Source organism: Triplophysa rosa, linkage group LG19 (genome assembly GCF_024868665.1).
Source record: "Triplophysa rosa linkage group LG19, Trosa_1v2, whole genome shotgun sequence".
Lineage (NCBI taxonomy): Eukaryota > Metazoa > Chordata > Actinopteri > Cypriniformes > Nemacheilidae > Triplophysa > Triplophysa rosa.
The window spans coordinates 18,296,097-18,318,656 of NC_079908.1; the positions used below are offsets into that span (position 1 = coordinate 18,296,097).

Genomic DNA, 22,560 nt, shown 5'->3' on the forward strand with positions numbered 1-22,560 from the left:
GAGAGAGAGAGAGAGAGAGAGAGAGAGAGAGAGAGAGAGAGAGAGAGAGAGAGCGCTCATAAGTACCGTTTTCCTCAAAGTATTCTGACACACATACACTCAGCAGAACCAGCGTGTGTGATACACATCCCAGCTTGCGTCTGAGGACCGTGTGTGTTGCCAGGCAGCAGTGTGCAGGTTCAAGGCTTCCTCAGCACTTTTTCTCTTTCAAATGAACAGGAAGAGATTCGAGCAGTCAGCATATCCGTTCCATACCCCATCCACGAGCACGACTGTCACATTTCTCCAGCGAGTTTTCACAGGAGCCGAGGCCATCCGGAAATAATGCACGTCTTGTTGTAGTCAAGTGTTCTCAGCAAAACAGTAACTGATGTTTGTGAGAGGAATGCTGACATTGAAGAGTGACGCGCTGCAAACTGAAAATAGCTTGCGGATAAAAATATATCATATGAAGCAAATTTATCTGACAAAAAGAGAGCGTTGTTGAATTCGGTACGACCTGCCGAAATAGCCTGTGCTGATTCAACAAGGGTTTTAAAATGGTTTCTTACTGTGAACGTGCACAGTATTATGTTTTACAAAATAAGGCAAGTGTTACCTATAAAAATCAATTCTTTTTATCCATACGATTGGATCTTATTGGTGTATGAATTTTGACTCCGACCCATGCAGCCCTGGTATCCAATTTTTTTGCGGATTTAGTCTTCTGCTTGTTGGTTTCAAGAGTCGTATTGAGTTGTGGTGCACTAAGACACGCTGCAGTACATCCAGAGTACACTTTGTCTCTTTTCATTCGTACAGTTCTCTATTAAAATCAAGCGCACTAATAGCTTGTGAGAGCAGTGAATGTGTCCTTGCTCTCTCTCTTACCATACGACACGAGGGATCCAGAGAGCCGTACATCAGCTGACGGCGGCTAATGGAAGTAATCCAAGTTGATTAGACACCAGAACCATCACTTGTTTTTACACCGCGCTGCAAATGACGGGCGGAAAGAGTTTGGAGATGGACTTTCAACAAAAAAACAGGGTCTTAAAGTAAATTTTGATTTCCATTTGTATTACCATAGTTTCATTACAAATATCATGGGTTAACAATGGTTACTATAGTAACAGTATGGTAAATTTATGCTTACTATGACAAATGAAGTCAAAAAAATATTTGGTTACAGTAATGGTTACTATGGTTACTGGAGTTAAACCAAAGTTCATTTTCATAAAGGATTATGTGGAATTGTAACATCTTCTATTCATTTTATGTCAATTTGCAATGTGAATTTGCAATTTTTCAACCCTATTACCAAAATTTGGAACCTTCCTAGCAATTTTTTGTATGTAATTAATTTATTAATAGAAAAAAATATTCATTTAATAATGATGCCTTTTTTTGGATAAAATTTGATGAATACAAATTTGATTAATAAATTGATTAATAGCTCTTATCTAAACATAAAAACAGGAATACAGATAGGAAGAGGAAGAGAAAGAAAAGGGGAGAAAGGGAGAGAGACTTTATCGCTCGTGAAGGTTATGTTGGCAGGAGGCTCTACGGAGACTCAATGATACAGCAGAGCGTTTGCCTGCAAGCTTACATGTGTTAAATTCACTCCACCTGCTTTTCCATCTCTGACGTTGCTTCTTTTCAACTCATCTTGCCTTTTCTGTCTCTCGCGCTCTTTTAGAACGACTCCTGGGGGAAGCAGTACTCTTACGCCCTATTTAAAGCCATGAGCCACATGCTGTGTATCGGGTACGGAGCCAGAGCGCCGGTCAGCATGTCGGACCTTTGGATCACCATGCTCAGTATGATCGTGGGCGCCACCTGCTATGCCATGTTTGTGGGCCACGCCACAGCCCTCATCCAGTCTCTGGACTCGTCTCGAAGGCAATACCAGGAGAAGGTAAAAACAACCAGACATTGCCTGACACTACACTGATTTTAATACAGCTTGCACACAACATTTTCACACAATTCTAATTTATTTCTGTTGCGCTTTTTAAAAATTTTGTGTGTTTGCAAAGCAGGTAAAAAATTTTGAAAATAGGAAAAGAATAGAATACATGGTATTGTTGCACAATTTTCATAAGATGTACATTAGCGCTATATTTACTGCCTTACGTAAACCTTTGAAGAACACACGTAGGACATATTTCACCCCATAAATAAAACGAAATGTGTTTTTTGCTTAAAGCCTATAATAAAAATTGCTGTTATGCCAAATTAAACTAAATAATTCCTTTTTAATCATAATGTTAAAAAGGGAAATAAGAATATAATAAAAATAAAATATAATAAATGTATTAATACATATATAAAAAACAAAATGCTACATTTAAATATACATATATAGTACATGTTTTGCTTTTTGGAGTGACATGTGACCTGGAAATGTTTTGGTGAGATTTACCCAGCATGCCTGCACTAGCCGTGCATTTGATCTTAGCAGACCTCAATGGCATCTTGGGTAATCTGTGTCATCATCGTGTATCACAAGCACATTATGAGCTCATTGCTCATGAATCATTCAGGAATGACACTAATATTGATCTGACGTCAAAGAAATTCTACCTCTGTTACACGGATAGAAGGTTGCGTGCTTCAGACAGCATCTACAGGTAAAGGGCTGGACTCATCCAACCTCATCAACCTCATGTAGAGGTGGCAAAAAACGTATAACTTTGTCACAAAAATTGATCATATGGAAAAAGCCTGTTTTTGGATCATCTACACATTTCATTTTCAATTTCAAGTTTTTTGACGTGACTGTGCAGTTCTCACCTACATCAGTTTTAGATCGGGTGCGATGGGCACTGGCAGTGGTTCATTATTACGCTTAAATGGAGGATTGTGGTGCTTAAGTCATCAGCTCAGAGATGCCACAGTGTATCGATTCCACTTTCTGTAAACAGCATGCGACTTCATCTCAAACACACTCTGGGAAAAGGATTGGCAGATTATCCCTCATTGTCTTTGAAGGTTTGTTGTACTGTAAGCAGATCATTATATCCTCTGCTTCCAAAGAGGATTTGTCCCAAGTGAACGACAATGGCAATTCAGTGCCGAGCAGCTTTGTCCCAGGGGAGGAGGGGCTTATCTCATGTGGGCTTTGTTTGGGTGGCGACCAGACCTGAAAGAGGCGAGTTAACGTGACGCCACAAACACGCACACAACGTCGGTTTTTCATTTACTACTAGTATGGTGGAAGATAAGGATGAGAGGGGAAGGGAGAATGGAATTGTATAGAGTTAAGGCCTGTTTAGGTCAAACCAAAAACGATAACATATAAAGACAACTTTTTGTCTAGATAACACCTTTGCACATTTTGAACATTCTCTCAACCAGCTTCATGGGGTGCATTCTTGGATACTCTGTGAGGCATAAAGGCGTTTCGGCTTGCTTAAAGGGATAGTTCACCCAAAATGAAAATTCTAACGTTTACGCTTAAGTCATTACAAACCTGTATGACTTTCTTTCTGCTGCAGGACACAAAAGAAGATATTTTGAAGTATGTACATTTCTCAAAATATCTTCTCTTGTGTTCCACAGGAGGAGTCATATGCAGGTTTATAACATCATGAGGGTGAATACATGATTACAGAATTTGTATTTTTGGGTGAACTATCCCTTTAAAAACGATCCCTTTTTCTTTGTGCGTTTCATCTAAATATAGCAGTAAATGAGTTTAAAATGACTCGAGGCTTAGCAAATATTCACTGAAGGTTGATTCTTGTGTAAAATTATTAAATCTTGTTAAATTATTTCATAGTATTTTGAGTGGCGTATACCACCATGCCACGCTGACGCACAATCCAGCCTTTATCTGTAGATACACAGTCTCATCTCACAGCAGTTCATTTGTAACAGCTTTTACAAATATCACCCGGTTTACATGAATTTATTAAGTAGCATTTTCTCTCCCCTACATCTCGATTGACAAGGCTATTTAGCAGAAGCCTTTTAGAGGAGGGAATCATGGGGTTTCCATCCGAGCTAATGAGATTCCGTTACCGGGGAAAGCAGGGTGCTCCAAACACCCATGGACCACACGTCCCATCAATTACCCTGTCATGGCCGCCGTGTTCTGGCTTATCAGACTTCCACACATAGCCGCGGTCACCTTGAATGTGATAATGATGCAGCGGGTCTGAAACGGACAAAAGGCTCGCGCTGTCCGCTCGTCGGCTCTTATCTTCCTTTAAATATGATTTTTCTGACCTTGCTGTAGTCGTGTGACGTTTCGCACGGAGACGCTTCTGTTCCATTTAGAAATGCAATGTCACCGCTGTGGTCGTGTCCCCCCGTAATGCCAAATAAAATCTGTCTCCATTGCAAATGGATATTAGATATGGCTCCCCTGACCAGAGATGTGCAAATGGGATTCATATTGAACGGGTCTGTCAGTGGTCACTATATATAAACGGCGGAGGTCAAACGACAGAGCCAATGTCATCGGCCCACCCTGATAAAGAAAACAGCATCGCTAGTCATATGGCCATTTAAGAAGATTAAGTTTCTTGGTCGATTGGCAATGAAGAAGCTTTGTTCCAAAATTATGAGTAGTGGTATTCTCTTTTATTATAAATAATATAATACATTGTTATTTATACTAACATTTGTTTATGGTATTACTACAGTTATTGTTTTCTTCGTTAATTTTAGTGTATCTGTTATCATCATTGCTCTCCAAGTTTATCTAAGCAAAATTCCATGTCACAAATAATGTTTCCTGACAGAAAATGATATACCATTTTAACACTAAATAAGCTAATTAATAATAAATACAAATAAATGAAGTATTTATATCAATTACATTTAGTATTATATTAAAAAAAGGTTTTTATTATTTATGTATATGCACAATAAATAACATGATTTTGAAAATCTGTTTTTGCAAACGAAAGGTGAAGTTGCTGTCATATACAGCGGGTAACCCATTCCTCATGAAAATAAACCTTTTTTTGTGGTAGAACTGTATGTTTTTTGGTGTATTGATTACCATTTGCAAAACCATGGTTTTACCACAGTAACCATGGTTTAACTATGGTAAAACCATGTTTTACTATGTTACTTGTGTTATTTATTTTAAATGTAGTCAAACCATAGTTCATTTTCATAAGGGGTGATGTTGAGATGTGTAGGTGGCAGTTCACTAGATTTGAGTAAAAAGCTAACTCATTTGCCCCGAATTACTTCTTTTTCTTAGCAAATTGGAACAAATCTGTCTGTTCTCTCGTACCGTCTGACTCATTTGCAAAGATAAGCCTAAGAAAGTTAACTAACACAAGATAACCACACTCCAGCGTTATCTCTTATCGCTGTCATCTATAGCTTATGGAAGCAGATCTCCTATGATCAGCGGATCAGACCGGCACAGGGTTGAGATCAGACGCCGATAGTGTGTTTTCTGAGCTCCTGCCCTGACAGGAGTCGTGCCACACGGTGTGCTGAGGAGAAGAGCGCCTTCAAAGCGCAAGATCAAAAAGAATCAGCAGGAGAATATTTTCAGTTTCTCTAAAGTGCCTTCAGCGTCCACCTTCTTCACCTGATGCTGTTTTGATGTTTAAGAGTAAACCCAGCAGTTAGGCACACCTCACTGCGGGGGATTAGGAAGGAGGGTCTTTTGTATGAATGAATAAATGTAACAGCTGGTATTTGTGTAGGTGTGTTTAAGTGGCATCGGTACAACACCAACCGCCATGTTTATTCACCTAGCACCCCAAAATACAGATACAAAGTGACAGAATAATCAAACGACCGTCTTGTCTGATCATCCCCTGTGATCTGTATTATCACCCCCCCGCACGAATGCACCACCAGGTTCCTTTACAGTTTGAGGAACAAAGCACCTGATATATTTTCTTTCTCTTTTGTTCCATTGAGAGAGAGAGAGAGAGAGAGAGAGAGAGAGAGAGAGAGAGAGAGAGAGAGAGAGAGAGAGAAAGGCAGCCGCAAGCACCCGAGATGGTCGGGGCGGATTGTGTCTGACATCTAATAGAACCCTGCCAGAGCCCAGCTCAGAGTTAATGTGATGGCCGGTTCTGCAAGAAAATTGGAAAAAAGAGAGGTTATAAGCAAACCTAATCTTGACGACGCATTTCTGTTCCCACGCCGGCGATAAACCTGATCGTTGGTTAGCTTTCTGTGCCTTTGCACAGGAAAACACAGCCTGGTGTTGGACACAGAAGGAAGGAAGAGAAAATGAAAAGCAGAGGAAAAAACGGGATTGTTTGCTCATGTTGAAGAGGAATAGCCGGTGAATGGTTCGATGGTGATCTGTGACTTTTTGAAGTGGATATATAATCATTCAGTTGACATTGACTCCATGGGGAGGATACTGTACCAGCTGTCATTCCGACACCGCTGAAACATTTTATCATTACCTCTGTGGGAATCATGAAGCCCATGTAAGCAAGCTTTATCAAATCCCCTCAGGATGAAGTGACTTTTGCTGCTCTGGCGGTACAAACGCTATCTGTGTTTTGAGCCAGATGCCCAAAAACAGCTTGACTTCTATATGGTTCTCAATACCTTTGACTTTTCCCTCAAAGCCAATGTTTCACCTCTGAAACGGTGCGATGTCCAAGTCTCACTTCTTTGTGTGAATCAATGCAATGCAAACAGAGAAAAGGCTTATCATGCCAGACAGACGCTCTGTAATCAATGTAGAACAAGTGCAGATTTTTGTTTCCACCGTCTCGCCTGCAGTTTTAACACGTCATTGCCGTGACTAGAGTTCACCGCTGTAGAACCACAGCCTGCAAGACAAGAGTTATTCACAGGTGTTGTGACAATCCCAAAAACACCCTCTACGCATTAAGAGAATCTGGACAACCTGTTTAGACCATGCGCCCGGGCACGCCGAATGTTTTCCCGTCGTTAAACTAGCAAAAGTGGATTCGGACACACCCTGAGTGCACTTGCGCCCTGCACCTTAGACCATGCGCTTAGATCGTGAAAATAGGGCCCACTGTGTGTAAATATGATTATGACTTTGAAGACACACAAAAAAATCTTTATTGAAACAGAATTCAATAAGAAATACTTGTGATTTGGTTGGAAAACTAATAAACCGCTGTTGTCTTTCTGAAACCTCATATCTACATGTTTTGTGATTTTTATTTTTTTGCCATAAATAATTGTTATTTCACTTTTGTTTGTTTGTCACTGGGTTTTCGCGAATATCTAGCCAATAAAAAGTATTAAAAATGCTTGTCAGCGTAGGCAAAACATTATTTAATCATTTAAAAACTACACAGTTTTTTCTATTTCATGAAAATGGAGAATTTGGAATACAAGTTTGGGAAGGACAGTGGTGAAATGTGATGTTGACCATTTTTATGTTTGTCCCACCTTTCATCAGAAGCTCACAAGTTTTACATGACTTGACATTAATATTTTTAACATAATGCATAATAAAAATTTGTGCACATCAAGACCAGAAGCATTTACAGTGAAAGCAAACAGGCTCAACTTGAATTCCGTGTTTGTAACACAATACTTTTTAAAAGCATCACATGTTCGTGCGTTACATACGGTCAGGACTGGGCTGGGAAGAAAAATCAGCCCTGGCATTTTTAGGCCCGCATCGGCCCTCCACCGAATCGTCGACGGGGGGGGGGGAGTGGGGGGTTTGGTTGCATGCATACGTGTCTTTTGCATTCGCGTTGCGTGCATTCGCATTTATAATACGTCCGTCTAAGCGGCCAACGCCTCTGTTACGGCCCCATACGTAAGCGGCCCACCGGGAAAACAACCGGTACGCCAGATGGCCAGTCCGCCCCTGCATACGGTACTGTTAAATGTAATGTTACCTCTCTTAGTGAGTTTTTTACTCACTTTACTGAGTCAAAGCTTTTGATGTGCTTAACAGACATGCTACATGTCTGTATAAAGGTTTTCTGTGTGTGTGTGTGTGTGTGTGTGTGTGTGTGTGTGTGTGTGCTTGTGCAGACACATCCTAGTAAGAAACCCCATATCAGCTTGCATTGCTTTTCCCTGATACCCAATGATTCATCATAGTTCTGTTAGATGCTGTTGAAACTCACTCTGCCACCATACGGACGGACCTCAGGTCAAAATTACTCATTCTGAACGTCAAGCGTTGACTCAGACCATTTCAGCTCATAAGCGTTGCCCCAGCGTGTGCGCCAGCCCCCTGCATCAACATCCTGCCAGTGTTCTGCTTTTGCATCTAAAACACAAAGTCTCTTTGAGATTGAAATCTGTGTGGTGGAGCTAAAGCAGTCTCTGTTGTCTTTGAGTCCCACAGTCTGAAAGCATCAGCATTCAGGTTCTCTTGTGTTACAGACAGGGATAAAGACCTGCTGTCCAGACTTCGAGTAGCCCTGCAGGGTCCAGCCCTAGAGAGAGACAGAAAGCGTTTCGTAAAACATTAGTGCAATTGCTTGCTGCTTGTTTTGTCCTAGCCATTCAAAGCCATTTCAGTCACTTTGAAAAAAGACAAACTGTGTGGACACACTCAAAAAATGTCATGTTTCAGGGTGTGTGAGTGTATAGGTGTGTTTGTAATAATATTTTCACTCGCTGATGTTGAAACTGATTCTCCCACGCACCGCTTTCTATAAAAAACTAATTTGATAATACTAAAACATATACAGGGTCATGTCGTACATGTTATGCCATTGAATTACCATATCAAATAATTGGTACAGTTGTGATCGATTAAACTCATTGCATGTGAAAACAATACTTTGTTGTTGCTTTGATTCTGTAAACTTAAAAATGATTCTGTGTTTTGATGAAAATTCACTGCATTATGTTTATAGTGGACTGAAAAGTTCATTTGGAGATGCAGCGTTTATATAGGTATAGATATATTTCCTATATAATATATATATTATATAGGAAATATAGGTATTTTATTCCTTTGTTAGGTTATGTTGTATTTTTGTTTTGTTGTATTTGTATTTTTTGTTAAATTGGTAAATTACAGAATAAAATAAAATTATTATAACTTTCTAACCTAATAACAAAAAAATGCCCCTTTTATTTCTACTCTTAAAGTCCCACTGCATTCAATACTTTCATCACTTAAAACTAATCTTTAAGCATTAAAATAACATACTATAGGTAAAAGTTTTTCCTGTGATAATAATTTCCTTATACCTTAAAATGACTTAAATGTAACTCTCCTTGGTGGATTCATGAATATGCAAATTAGTTCTCGCCTCCATTCAGAAATAGAGAAAACACTCTGCAATGGTACAAAATGATGAATTTGCACATGGTTTATCTTAAAGCAAAGGGCGTATGGATCCATCATCCTTATAAGAACGGAGTTAACATATCTAACAGCATCTATTGATTTATTATAAATAGAAGTAAGAGCTGTCTAGATATAGAGCGGATCAATGATTCAGTATAAATAGATTGTTCTCAAACTTTAATGTCCTGTGACGATATGTAGTGGGCGGCCTGTGTAGGTATAGACTGCATACGTCAATTTAATTTTTAGTTGGTAACAGATAAAAGGTAACTGAGAGCAGGTGTCAGGATTAGACATCCCCACAGTGATTTCATCAGCTGAATTGACAAACAGGAAGTCTGCAGTCGTGCAACACACACCACCTGCTCACAGCCGGCACAATGGGGCATACACAGGATTTATCTAAAAAGCGATCGCTAAATCATGCACGAATTAAGAGACATTTCATCGCTCATTGTTTGCTCCTAAAAAACCGAGAAGGTTTGATCTCTATTGTGATGTTTCCACCGCTCGAGCACAGATCTCACTCACTTGCATTTTCTTCAAAGCTTCTGTGATATTCTCTTACAGTACAAGCAAGTGGAGCAGTACATGTCTTTCCACAAGCTTCCGGCCGACATGCGACAGAAAATTCATGATTACTACGAACACCGTTACCAGGGAAAGATCTTCGACGAGGACAGCATCCTGAACGAACTCAATGACCCGCTCAAAGAGGTGAGACGCAAATACCAGCGGTGACCTCGAGTCAGAGCTAATACTGTACGTGCAAGGGTCCATTTGTACCCAAGTATCTCAGACTTAAAGTGCTGATCTAGGATTATCTTCCTGCCAACAACTTGTTTTAGATAACATGTCTTTAATTATTTCAATTAAATAATTAATTATTTTTAATTTAATAATTACTTTCCTTTAGATTTCAGACATCTTACAAATCTTGTTGCTTATTCATAGTAGGGCTGGACGATTTGGCCTAAAATCTAAATTTCGATTTGTTGAACATTTTCTCTCAATTACAATTACTGAACGATTGAACGTTTTGTTGATTTTTTCCTTTGTTTTGTTTTTTTGCCCGGCGTAGCTCACTGACAAGGTTTGTAGTGTAAATATGCCCAACTAAAGGTGGGGTATTTTTTTCTAATGAAACATTTCGTATCTCATGTTATTTTAAAATAATCAAAGGAAATAAAAGGATTTATGGTTATTTATTGAACATTTCGACAGGACAGGAGAACAAACGCAACACTAATCAGCAAATCATCTGTATGCATGTGTCGTGAGAAATCGGGTGTAGTTTAGGACCCTGGAGACACGTCCTGCAGTCTAAAAGAAACAGACGGAGATGAACAGAGTTTTTAATAGCTGAACAGAGCTTAAAACTCATCAGTCTAAAGAAATATGAAGTAAATGTGTTTCAGTATATCTTTATTTCCCCTAATATGCACATTTTTGGACTAAAAGTCCTGTGATCACTAAGAGCAGACGAGGAAGAATACGTCTCATATCAACTGTACCTGTCTTTCATGCATATTACATAAACACAGAATATTTGAATCGGATCATTTAAAAGTAGACATTTTAAGCTTTCTTTAGACATACGTTTCATGCCCGCAGAAAATAATAAAGTATTTTAAGTCTCTTTTGCTCTGATAAGAAAAAAGTGAGGTAGCGGCACCCGTTGACATGGATGTTAAATGGAAAGTGATCAAAATAACCGACATGGGAAAATTACGCCGGTTAGAGGTTCTGAATGTCTGAATAGTAAATATTAGATTGACATGAAATTCAATATCATTGCAGTCTGCATATCTTTCACATATTGACATGTTTGCGTGGACAATTTGGGGGTGAACCAGTAATAAATTACTAAGCAAAATCCCTGGCAAACACATATCAACATCCGAGCGTCCTACATTCAGAAAAATGTAACGATCTACTCAATTGTTCCTCCTTTTCTGCATATAAAATGAAAACAATACTGTAATTCTCTAAAGGAGGTAGGGGAGACTAATAATATTTGCATATATTAAACATCACATATTTGCAAATCTTTTGCTCACGGAGAAGACATTGTTACCCCAAAATTTGTTTTCGTTTAATGTTTCGTTCATATATCATCAGGTATGTTTAAGTATATTACTAAACCGTATAACACTACTTGCTACTTTAGTAAAGCGTTTGAAATGGCCCAGGATTTAAGCCCTGTGGATTCCACGGTTTACGCTTGACACACGTTGAGGCTTTAAAAATATTACCCAGCATCCCACGCTCTGTGATGATTGGGCAGACGGGACGTGTGCCTGTTATGACACAGCAGAGTGAGATAACACTGACTGCTTTATCCCCACAACACCTTTAACACCCCTCCCTCCCTCTAGATCTCTCTCTTTTTCTCAGTTGGTCAGGGCTGCTATTTTTATATACACGGTCTTGTGACAAACCGGATTTAAATAGATCAATTCTCCAGCTTGTCGCCCCGGTGGAGGTAAAGGGCTGGACGTGGCCATCAAACTCATTTGAGTCACACAGGACTCCTCCTGTGTGATTGCGGTCAGAACCTTGCCGTCACGATTCAGTGCACAGTGCAAATTTCGTCTTCATGCCCAAACCCAACAAACACGTTTCACAGAGATGTGAAAGACTGAGTTCTTAAACTCTTTAAAGATACAGGAGTGAGCTAAGCACTTGATATACTGTTACTGCAATGCAGTGGAGGAGAAACCATAGTGGAATCTGATTCCCATAGAGAAGATATGCTACAATATTTGCATTTCTTTCCTTTTATACAGCCACAGAAAAATTAAGAGACTTTTTAGAAGAATTTTCATTTAATCAGCATTCCTATATTGTGACCATTCCAGTCCAATGTCTGTTAAATGCAAACAAAATCGAACCTCAGGAGTGACATTAAGTCATCCAGGAGCAATGTGAAAGACTGACAGCATGACAAGACAAACTGTGATAAAAAATATATATTTCGAACTTTTCATAAATAAATGTAGACAAAAGTGAATTTGAACTTGTCTTCTTTGCAGTATTTGAGGTCTGAATAAATACACAGCATCTTTTTTGTTATTTCGACCCGTTTCTCAAGTTTTCATTTTCTCCAAATAAATGCAAACAAAAACAATGATTTTATTTGAAATTTGAGAGGAATATTGTTAGTCGTTGACAGAATGAAATAAAAATGATGATTTGACCTAAACACATACCTAGAAATAGTAAATTCAGAAAACTGAAAATCATTTTGAAATGGATTTTTTTCTGCGACTGTATATATACAGTATATAAATACAGAATTGAAGTGAATCTTTGACTGTAAGATTGTTGATATCCATTCATTTTTGCTTTTTGTCCCACAGGAAATCGTAAACTTCAACTGTCGTAAGTTAGTGGCCACCATGCCCTTGTTTGCGAACGCAGACCCCAACTTCGTGACGGGAATGCTGAGTAAACTAAAGTTCGAAGTCTTCCAGCCCAACGATTACATCATTCGTGAGGGGACCGTGGGTAAAAAGATGTACTTCATTCAGCACGGAGTGGCAAGCGTCATGACCAAATTCAGCAAAGAGCTCAAACTCACCGACGGATCTTACTTTGGAGGTCAGTTGATAAATGCTGTCATTGTTTTGCTTCAGTCTACAACATCTACGTCAAATGATTCCCTCATTACACCTGGTTAAATTTGTTTAACAATCACCGTAATCTTCTGCGTTGGTAGGGGGCATGACGAGGTCGAATCTTAAATTATTGCAAAACTAAACATTTAAAAAAGTTTCTTCCTGATAAAATATTTAGTAGCATAATCCATCCATTTAAATCGTGTTTGAACTTCCTTCGCAGGGAATACACGTAGGCCTACTGATAAAATGTATAGATTAAATGTACTGTAAGTCACTTTTGATAAAAATGCCATGAGATGCATACATGTAAAGTTTTGCCCTGGTAAACAATGAACACAAAGTCATAAATGCTATAGTAATTTACCATGCTGCTGAATTCCAGTCAAACGTCTGCACCACCCTGAGTGTTACTACACTAGTTTATTCTGTCTGTAATGCTCTTTAGGTTTCTTTTTTACATCATGTCTAAGAACATTATGGTCTAATGGTTTACCACAGAAAACATAGGCCCTTTGACTTCCTGTCTTAACTGAGAGTAAATCACAGTCGTGCAGTGTTTTATAATTCAGAGATTATGTCACAAATGACCTTGACGGTTTTTTTGGCACACGGTCTTCAGTGTTACCTAAGCTTTACGAGTGTGGGAATGAAAATTGAAATTAAATCATATTTTTCTTACAATTCATGAAGGTTGCACCCGCTCTACCGTGGTACACTGCGATGCAAACCACCTGCTCCAGTGGAAAACCATCTGCTAGTGGTATTTTGGCCCCTAGCAGGAACACTGGTGTGTGTGTGTGTGTGTGTGTGTGTGTGTGTGTGCGTGCGTGCGTGTGTCAGAGTGCCTGGCAGTGTCAGAAAATCTCTTCCTCCTCACTGCGTTGTGATAGATACAAACATACAAACATCCTACAAAAACATGCAGGGGTACACAATATACACACTCACTAATTAATGAGTTACATTAACTCAAACTATGTTTAGTTGATGTGGATAAAGTCTTTTTTTAAGAGTTTGTTAAATGGATAGTTCACAAAAAAATCACCCTCATGTCAATTAAAACCTGTATACAGTATGAATCTTCTGGAACACAAAAGTCAATGGGGGCCAGTTTTGTTTGGTTACCAACGTTCTTCAAAATATCTTCTTTTGTGTTCTGCAGAAGAAAGAAGTCATACAGGTTTGAAATGACAAGAGGATGAGTAAATAAGTAAATCATTTCTCATTTTTTTGTTGAACTCTCCCCTTTTTTTATCTTTCTGTTTTTGTCATTTTTTGGTCAAGCACTTACTTTCAGCCTTTTGGCCTTTTTTCAAATGTATACAATATATATTTACATTTTTTATATTTGTATACATTTTTTATTTAAATTGTATCTATTGTTTTTGTTGTTCGGCCAATCGGACATGGAAATCACAATATGTGGCCTAGTAGACTTGAGAGGTCGATTAAGGTAAGAGGCGGTTAAGGTGAAGCATCACGATAAATCAGGCGCTCCCATCCATCGGCTTATAACTGGGATATACGCCAAACAATGGACTTCCAAAGTGCTAAGGTCAAGTGTCATCTCCATTAACAGAGGCCCGGGAGGAGAGCGAGCTGATTGGACAGCTTTTCATGTGGGCGAGACAAACACCTTCACACATTCGCTAGTTTATGTGCAAACTCTTTCAGGCACTCGTCCACCGTTGGCACCAGGCCACAGATACACATATCAAAACAAGTAAAACTGGAAATTTCAGAATGTTTCATCATATTTTCTTTCCAATCGCACTAATCTTCTCTTCGTCTCCACTTCCCAATCACTCCCCCATCATTAAGTGATGAACATGCACATGCAGTGACATTTCAGGCTAATGAACCAATTAAAAAGAGAACAGTTGGCACCAAGTACTCTTGCCACCCTCACCTTTACACTGCGCTGCATGGAGTTTTAGTGAAGTAAGAGATGGTAATTTTCCATTAAAATACTCCAACACCTTGTTTCCACTGCCGGCTTGAAAGCGTTGTTAACCTGTCCCGCAGGCTCCGTACACACATCCTGTTTTTTTATTTTCCTTCCCTGTCCATGACAAATATCAAGGGCATCATCTTGGAAATCTCTGAATATATTTGTTGCAAATGTAGGACTTTGCATCCTGATCCACAAAGACAGATTTCTAGTATTATTCAAAGAATTGTCAGTAGTCATATGTTATTCACTCCAATTCTAGCCCTTACAGAAAAGACACATGAATTTCACATGTTTTTACATGTTTTTCACATGTGATCACATGTATACAACATGTGTTTAACATGTGCAAAAAAAACACGTGTGATCACATGTGAAATGTGTGTTTTTGGAACATTTTGGTGTGAATTCCATGTGAATTCCCACATGAAACCCATGGGATAACATGTAAAAACCCATGGGATGACATGTGCAACATGTGGTGACGTGAAGAACATGTGATCACATGTGGAGACATGTCGCATATGTTATCCCATGGGTTTTTACATGTTATCCCATGGGTTTCACGTGGGAATTCACATGGAATTCACACCAAAATGTTCCAAAAACACACATTTCACATGTGATCACATGTGTTTTTTGCACATGTGAATTTCGTGTGTCTTTTCTGTAAGGGAGATTACAGAAATTACATATAAAGGTGCCCCTGCATATCTCAAGGTGAAACGGATAGTTTTTTTAAGATGCAGTCTGTAACTCTCTTTGCCATCTCTGTTTAAAACAATATTGCAATTTACTTACGTAGGCAAGGCTAAATGACAACTGTTGCAAAATCCACCGTGATCAAATTAAATATTTTAGATTTTGTCTTTAGTGGTCAACAAGACTTTCACCGGTGAGAGCAAAAAGCTTACGTTCAATTAAGGTAATATATTTCAAGTATTATTGAAGTATCATTTATAATATATATTAAATATAATTCAGTATAATTTTCAAGTATAATTAATTGTTTTATTGTTATTATTATTGAAAAATGACAACTGCAGCAAAATCCAACGTGACAGAAAAATCGAATATTTAAAAAAATCGAATATTTTAGATTTTGTCTTTTGTCTAACAAGTTAAATGAAGATAATATATTTCAAGTATAATGATTGCTTTATTGTTATTATTGATAAGTAACGTTTTACAAACTTTAAACGTTTTGTGCAAATTAAATGTATTTTTTGTACTAATAAAATACAAAAAAAGTTGCCTGTGACCACTGCCACTGTGACCAAATCACAAATGTGTGTTTTTAGAAATCTTATCAAGCAGACAACACATGGAAGCTACAAAATCAGTGAATATTTTTCAAATGCTAAAGTGGAAAAATTAATTTAAAAAATGGAAGATTAGATTCACACTTGCAATTACCCTAATCATATCTTCTCTTCAAGGTTTGCTTCTCTGCTAATCCACATGGATTTGATGATCAGACCTCAACGTCTCAACTAATTTATATAACATATTTTTTATAATGTCTATTTTCCAACAGAGATCTGCCTCTTGACAAAAGGTCGTCGTACGGCCAGCGTCCGTGCAGACACATACTGCCGACTTTTCTCACTGTCTGTCGATCATTTCAATGAAGTCTTGGAAGAGTACCCCATGATGCGACGCGCTTTCGAGACCGTGGCTATCGACCGCTTGGACCGCATCGGTAAGACCTCAGTGTCAACTCTCATCTCTTTTCATGCCTGTACCTTGTGTGTGTTTGTGTGTCCGCTCTGTTCTTCATGGCACTTTAGTCGTTATCATTGTGTGGCATGATGTGTACAGTACAGTATATCCCTGCTGGAAAATACAGCTAAAATGGTAAATGTGTTTTGGAAAACTGGTCTAAACTGGTCATTAGTTAGTCAGTTTGTAGACCATCTTGGATTACCAGTTTAAGGTGGTCAAGCTAAGTAGCTCAAACCAGATACCGGTTCCACAACACAACACTAAGACTAGCTGGATTTTTTTAGCAGGGCATGCTATCTTATTTTCTCTCTTTCTTTGTCCAAACGTCTTAAATGGATTATAGCAGGTAAACTGTATAAATAAGTAATTGTGAACTGCTAGTGTTGGTTAAGTGGTCTGTCGGTGTGCAATAGTGCATGTAGCTGCCCGGCACAGGGCTGCTCGCCCTGCTGGTTTTGTTTCAGTGTCATCCCGAATGGACGCATGGAGAGTGAATGGAGGCAAACCCTCACCAGCATGAGCCTCCGTTCCACCCTCCCACCTTGCACACCTGGGTATGAGCACCACCCCGCCCCCCCTTGACCCTTGCAGCAGCAGAGCGCCCCCTTGAGGGGATTTAGGCTGGTGCACTAATGGGCAAGGGCTCTTAAAAATAACCAATTCACTTAGGACCAGTTCTTCACATGTTAGCGTAGCTCCCGTTTATTTAAAATGTGTTTTTTTTTCCAAAGCAGTGAAATCTGAATTATTATAACTGGCATTTGTTGTTTATTTCCGAATTTGTGTGTGTTTTTTTTGTAGTTAATTTGCACAAAATTTGTATAAATCACATCAACATCCATGAACGGCACTGATAACATTAATATTTTAAAGATCACATTTGACATTTTTTTAGGAAAGTCAGAAATTTCACCTATATTATATTGAATGTTCTTCTCCATGCCTTTACAGAATATTAGAAGGTTAGCAGTATGTTGTACCATCTTCACTGCAGAAAAAAAATTCTTAATATTTTTGTCCGGTTTTCCAGTTCAAATCTCTTCCATTCTTAAATCAAGGTTTCTCTTCTTGAAGCAAAATGATTTAAGATATTACGTCTCAAAAATAAAAAAAGTATATTACATTATCGAAAATTATCAGAATGAAGTGAGTTTATACATCAATAGAAAAAAAATGACAATGGGGTAAGAAAAATAATGCATAAATTTTCCTATACATTTTTCAGAAAAGTCGTTTTGCATCTGAAGTAAATGTGTTTTAATTTAAGAATGTTTAGATATTTGTTCTGTAAAACAAGACAAATTAATCTAAGTAAAAAAAATTGATATAGTCCCTGTATTATTGTATTTATAGCGCACAGTGATATTGTGGTAGCAGAATGAATCATTTCTGGTTATAGCATCCTTACTACACACAAATCCATCACCACTCACACTTTCTTTATAGAAATGTAAAAAAATTCTTTCAAATTGGAATAACGCAATAGAAAAATGAGAAATTCTTTAAGACAGATAACGGTTCTGTAATATATTATTCTTTATCTCATTGTGGAAGTACAGGCCACTGTTCATCATGAATTTGAATTGTGTTGAATTCAAATGTGAGCTAATACATTCTGAACATTCGTAGAACATCACTCTGATGTTCTGCACCATCCAGCGGGTTTGGTCGACGACCTTGTCACTAGTTTCTTGACTCTGTCAGCGAGTAGTGACCATGAGCTTTGTTACTCTTCGCCCAACATTTCCATAAATCTTTTATTCAGTAAAGACATCTGACTGGTTTGTGATAGACAGGACTATATCTGAAATTCAGTGGTCACATCCTAGCATAGCTCATATTTTTTATATAAAATATTTTTATATTTCGTAATATACTGTATTATTGGAAAAGGGGGTTGATATGATTTAATACAGTACACCAGTGTAAAATGTGTGTTTTATCTTTTGATTTCGCAGTTCATAAGATAAAACCCGAAGATAGGATAAGATGTGACCTTGAAAGTGAAAGTAAATTGTTTCTCCTATAAGCATATGAATCGGTTATGATGGTTACTAATATAGCATGAAGCTCTGCATACATTTGAGTGCATGAAAAATCAATTCCTTTTTACGTTCTTTGGTTATTGAAATATTGAATTGAGAGCATTTTTTTACCCTCTTGCCTGCAACCCGGCCCTAAACGTTATTAATTTTTAAATATAGATTCTAGTATATGTTTGCGTTTCTATTTCTTTGTTTTCTAAATTCTGGCATGCTGCTATTGACTTGCCTTGCACTAAAAGTCAGATTGGATTGGATTGGTTTGGTTCGATGCGCCCACGCCATTGTGACACGCAAGTCACAACCAATCAATAACAGATAAGAATTGACATGATCGGCCAATCAAATCGAACAGATCCCCAAGAGGATAGTATGCATAATGCTGTCAGATTTTCAAACTAAAGTCGTATCTGCACCCATCTCCATTTGTGGCTTAGATGTTATCACTCTTCAGACTCGATCAACGTCGGCCACAACACGAGATGGTCGAAGCTTTTTTCCATTCATGTGGAGAACAGGCTTGTTTTTCTGCAACTTGCCAGCCCTCATACAAGTGATTTGCCATTAGCCAAACTAAAACAAGGGGTCTTGTCTCATACAAGGGAAAAATACGGACCGTGACATGATTGAGTCGTGCTCCATGTACCTTTTTTTGGACTGCAAATGCTTGTCTCGTCCTAACCGAAAGAATTTGACAAAACCAAGAGAATAGAAGCATAACCATGCATTAACCGGAATGACATGTCTGTACAATTGATGTATCTATCTTTATTCAAAAATTATTTGACCAGGAGCCCCTCTTGAGATGAGCTCATCTCGTTTTCAAGAGTGTCCTGGCCGACCAGTAGGCAGCAGGTAAATTCCACATGACGATCCAGATTTTCCCCCTCACATCTGAAATGATCCACAGGCTTAATGCAGCCAGCATGCATTCAGTGGACCTCAAAACAAATCAGAGTTGATAAAAGTGCCATTGTGAGTAAAATTAAAGTTGCATGCTATTGTTTAAGTCAAGGCAAGTAGTAAAGGTCTATTCCCTGTCTTGTTTGGACATATGTCTGTTTTTAGCATAGTCAGTGCATGCAAACTCTTTTATTAAAACATTCAAAAGGTAAGGCAAGATAATGATGAAACACTGGTGCTTGATATTAAAAGACTTCATTTTGTTGAATTATTATTATTCAATTTTGTTCATATATTTAAAGGGAAAATGAAAATTGTTATTGTTTACTCACCCTCATCATGCTATTTCAAACATGTATGACTTTCTTTCTTGGAACACCAAAGGAGAAACTTTGAAGATATCTGTAAGGTCGCTCTGGATCTTTAAAGCTTTCGAAGTAAAAGATCAAACTCAATGATTTATTTAAAAAGAAAGACAATCATATAGCTTTGGATAGAGGGTGAGTAAATAACAACATTTTGATTTCTGGGTAACTATTTACACATCTAAATATTTTTCAGTTCTTTGTGGTTGAAAAAAATCATTCTACAGATCAAACCCATGATGTCCATTTTCTTATGGCCAATGAAAAATGTCATAACATTTGGCCACCTTGGAATAATAAGGTTCTGTGTGCATTCTGAGCAGATTAGAGATATTGAGCTTCAACGTTTTTGCATTCTATTTGATTTGTAGATAAAACCTTTTTGTTTACTAAAACATCACATAATGTAAATAAGTCAATATATAAATAACTCAATTGTGACACAAATGTCAGATAGAACCTTATCATTTCAAGGTGACGACTTATGTCCATGATGTTTCCAGGTTTTCAGTGACCGTTGGGATCCTGTCTGGTGACATGCCTAAATAACAGTTAGAGTCATAACATCACACATAGTTTCTAAAACATAAGCTTTTCTTCTCCAGCCTATTTATAGCTATGGTCCAAATGTCACAGCCACCTGGCAAGGTGCTTGTGCTCAATGAGGTGCCGGGTTTACAGCTCACCACATTCAACTCATTAATTAGAGAAGACAGACTCCAGGTTATTAGACGTCTTTAACGACACAGATACAGAAGATGCCAGCCCAGCACCAGAAGAATGGAGAGAGCTAATATATCTGAGAGAACGTTCCGTTCCATTGAATATCTAAGAACATTTAAGCAGAATTACGTCTTTCTCCTTATAAGCCCTTAAAGGGATAGTTCATCCAAAAATGAAAAATCTGTCATCGTTTACTCGCCCTCAGGTTGTTTCAAACCTGTATAAATTTCTTTGTTCCAATGAACAGAGAGAAATACATTTGGAAGAGTGTTAGCAATTTTCGGTTCTGGGACATCATCCACTAGCATAGTAGGAAAAAAAGTTTTATTCTTTTGAACACATAATGAGATATTTTGAAGAATTTAGGATGACAAAAGAGTTCTCGGGCACCTTTGACTAGCATTTAATTCTTCCAACTATGGTAGTCAATGATGCCCCGGAACTGAAAATTACTAACATTCTTCCAAATGTCTTTCTTTGTGTTCATCAGAACAAAGTAATTTATACAGGTATGAAATTACAAAAGTAAAGTGAGTAAATGGTGACCGAATTTTTATTTTTGGATGAACTATCCCTTTAACTTTGGATTACTGTGAGATCAATGTTGAAGCAATGTTCAGAATGTCTTTTTTCTGAGAATTTGTCTTGGTATTTCAGTTGCACAATTTACAAAGACTCTTTTTCTGTTTCTTGAATGGATAGTTCACCCCAAAATAAAAATTCGGTCATCATTTACCTGCCTTCTAGTTGTTCCAAACTTGTAAAAATGCATTTATTCGGTTGAACACAAAGAAAGATATTTGGAACATTGTTAGCAACCGACAGTTCTGAGGCACCATTGACTAGTAGGAAAAAATAAAATGGTAGTCAAAGGTGCCCCAGAACTGTTTGCTTTCCAAAATTCCTCAAAATATCTCCTTTTGTGTTCAACAGAACAAAAAAAATGACACAATCATTTTCCTACTATGGTTAATAGTGCCTCAGAATTGGCGGTTGCCAACATTCTTCCAAATTTCCTTCTTTGTGTTGAACCGAACAAAGAAATGTATACAAATTTGAAACAACTAGAAAGTGAGTAAATGAAGAAGACTTTTCATTTTAGGGTGAAATGTTCCTTTAAAGATGCATGTACAGAACTTCTTCCCAAAAATAAGTAATTTTGGGAAAAATATTTATTTAAATAAAGTAACCAAGATTATATAAATTTATGATTTTCTATAAATGGGTTCAAAACAAGACAGAATTCAGTTAAATGCAAATGTATTTCTATAGCGTTTGTTTGCATTGTTACAAAGCAGATTTACAGTAAATACATGAGGTACAAAGGGAAAAAATCATAGAAAACATAAGAAACATGAAACATAGAATAGATGGAATTATTGCAATTTTTCATAAGTTGTACAGTACATTAGTGATGTAAAAATAACTTCCTGTATCAGACCCTTATATTCATGATGCTTTGTATCAAGTTATGCGTGTTATTTTTGATTACATCAGTAGTGATACAAAAAAACACCAAAAAGTAATACTACAGTAGCTGAAAGTTTCTTCTAAAAGACACGTTGAAACCTTCTCTACAGAACACGTTGAATCCCTTAGAGACCACGTTTAATGTAAATCTGAAGCTAGAGGTCTAGAAGCCCATCCCCTTTAAGAATCCCCAAATTTATGAATAACACAATCAACTCCTCATTCACAGAATTCATCATCCCTCCATACGTCTTTTCAGGCGACACGTAAGTCTGATGAACAGTAGGTGTGTTGCTTTAGAGGTAGACAGTATCTGTGTTTAATTGGATTCTATTCACTGTGGCTGCCGGTGAATTACACATCATAGCTTTTGCCTTTCAACAATAAGTGAGCCAAGACGATTTCCTAAATGCGGGTTCCAGACGTCATGGGGCAAACAGTGCACACCATTGTGCGTATTTTGACATTCAAGAACACATCAGGTGTGTAAAGCCGAAGTCTCACAGAAGTCTCAAGGGAGGAAATGTGATTG

General features: G+C 37.8%; 1 protein-coding gene across 1 annotated transcript in view; it reads left to right on the plus strand.

Annotated features, from left to right (window-relative positions):
- Positions 1–22,560, plus strand: part of LOC130569727 (potassium/sodium hyperpolarization-activated cyclic nucleotide-gated channel 1) — a 78,495-nt gene that overhangs the window by 48,974 nt on the left and 6,961 nt on the right. The window contains exons 4-7 of the mRNA XM_057359528.1: positions 1,682–1,900; positions 9,797–9,943; positions 12,589–12,829; positions 16,338–16,502. Coding sequence (XP_057215511.1) covers positions 1,682–1,900; positions 9,797–9,943; positions 12,589–12,829; positions 16,338–16,502 — 772 coding nt within the window. The remainder of the gene's footprint in view (positions 1–1,681; positions 1,901–9,796; positions 9,944–12,588; positions 12,830–16,337; positions 16,503–22,560) is intronic.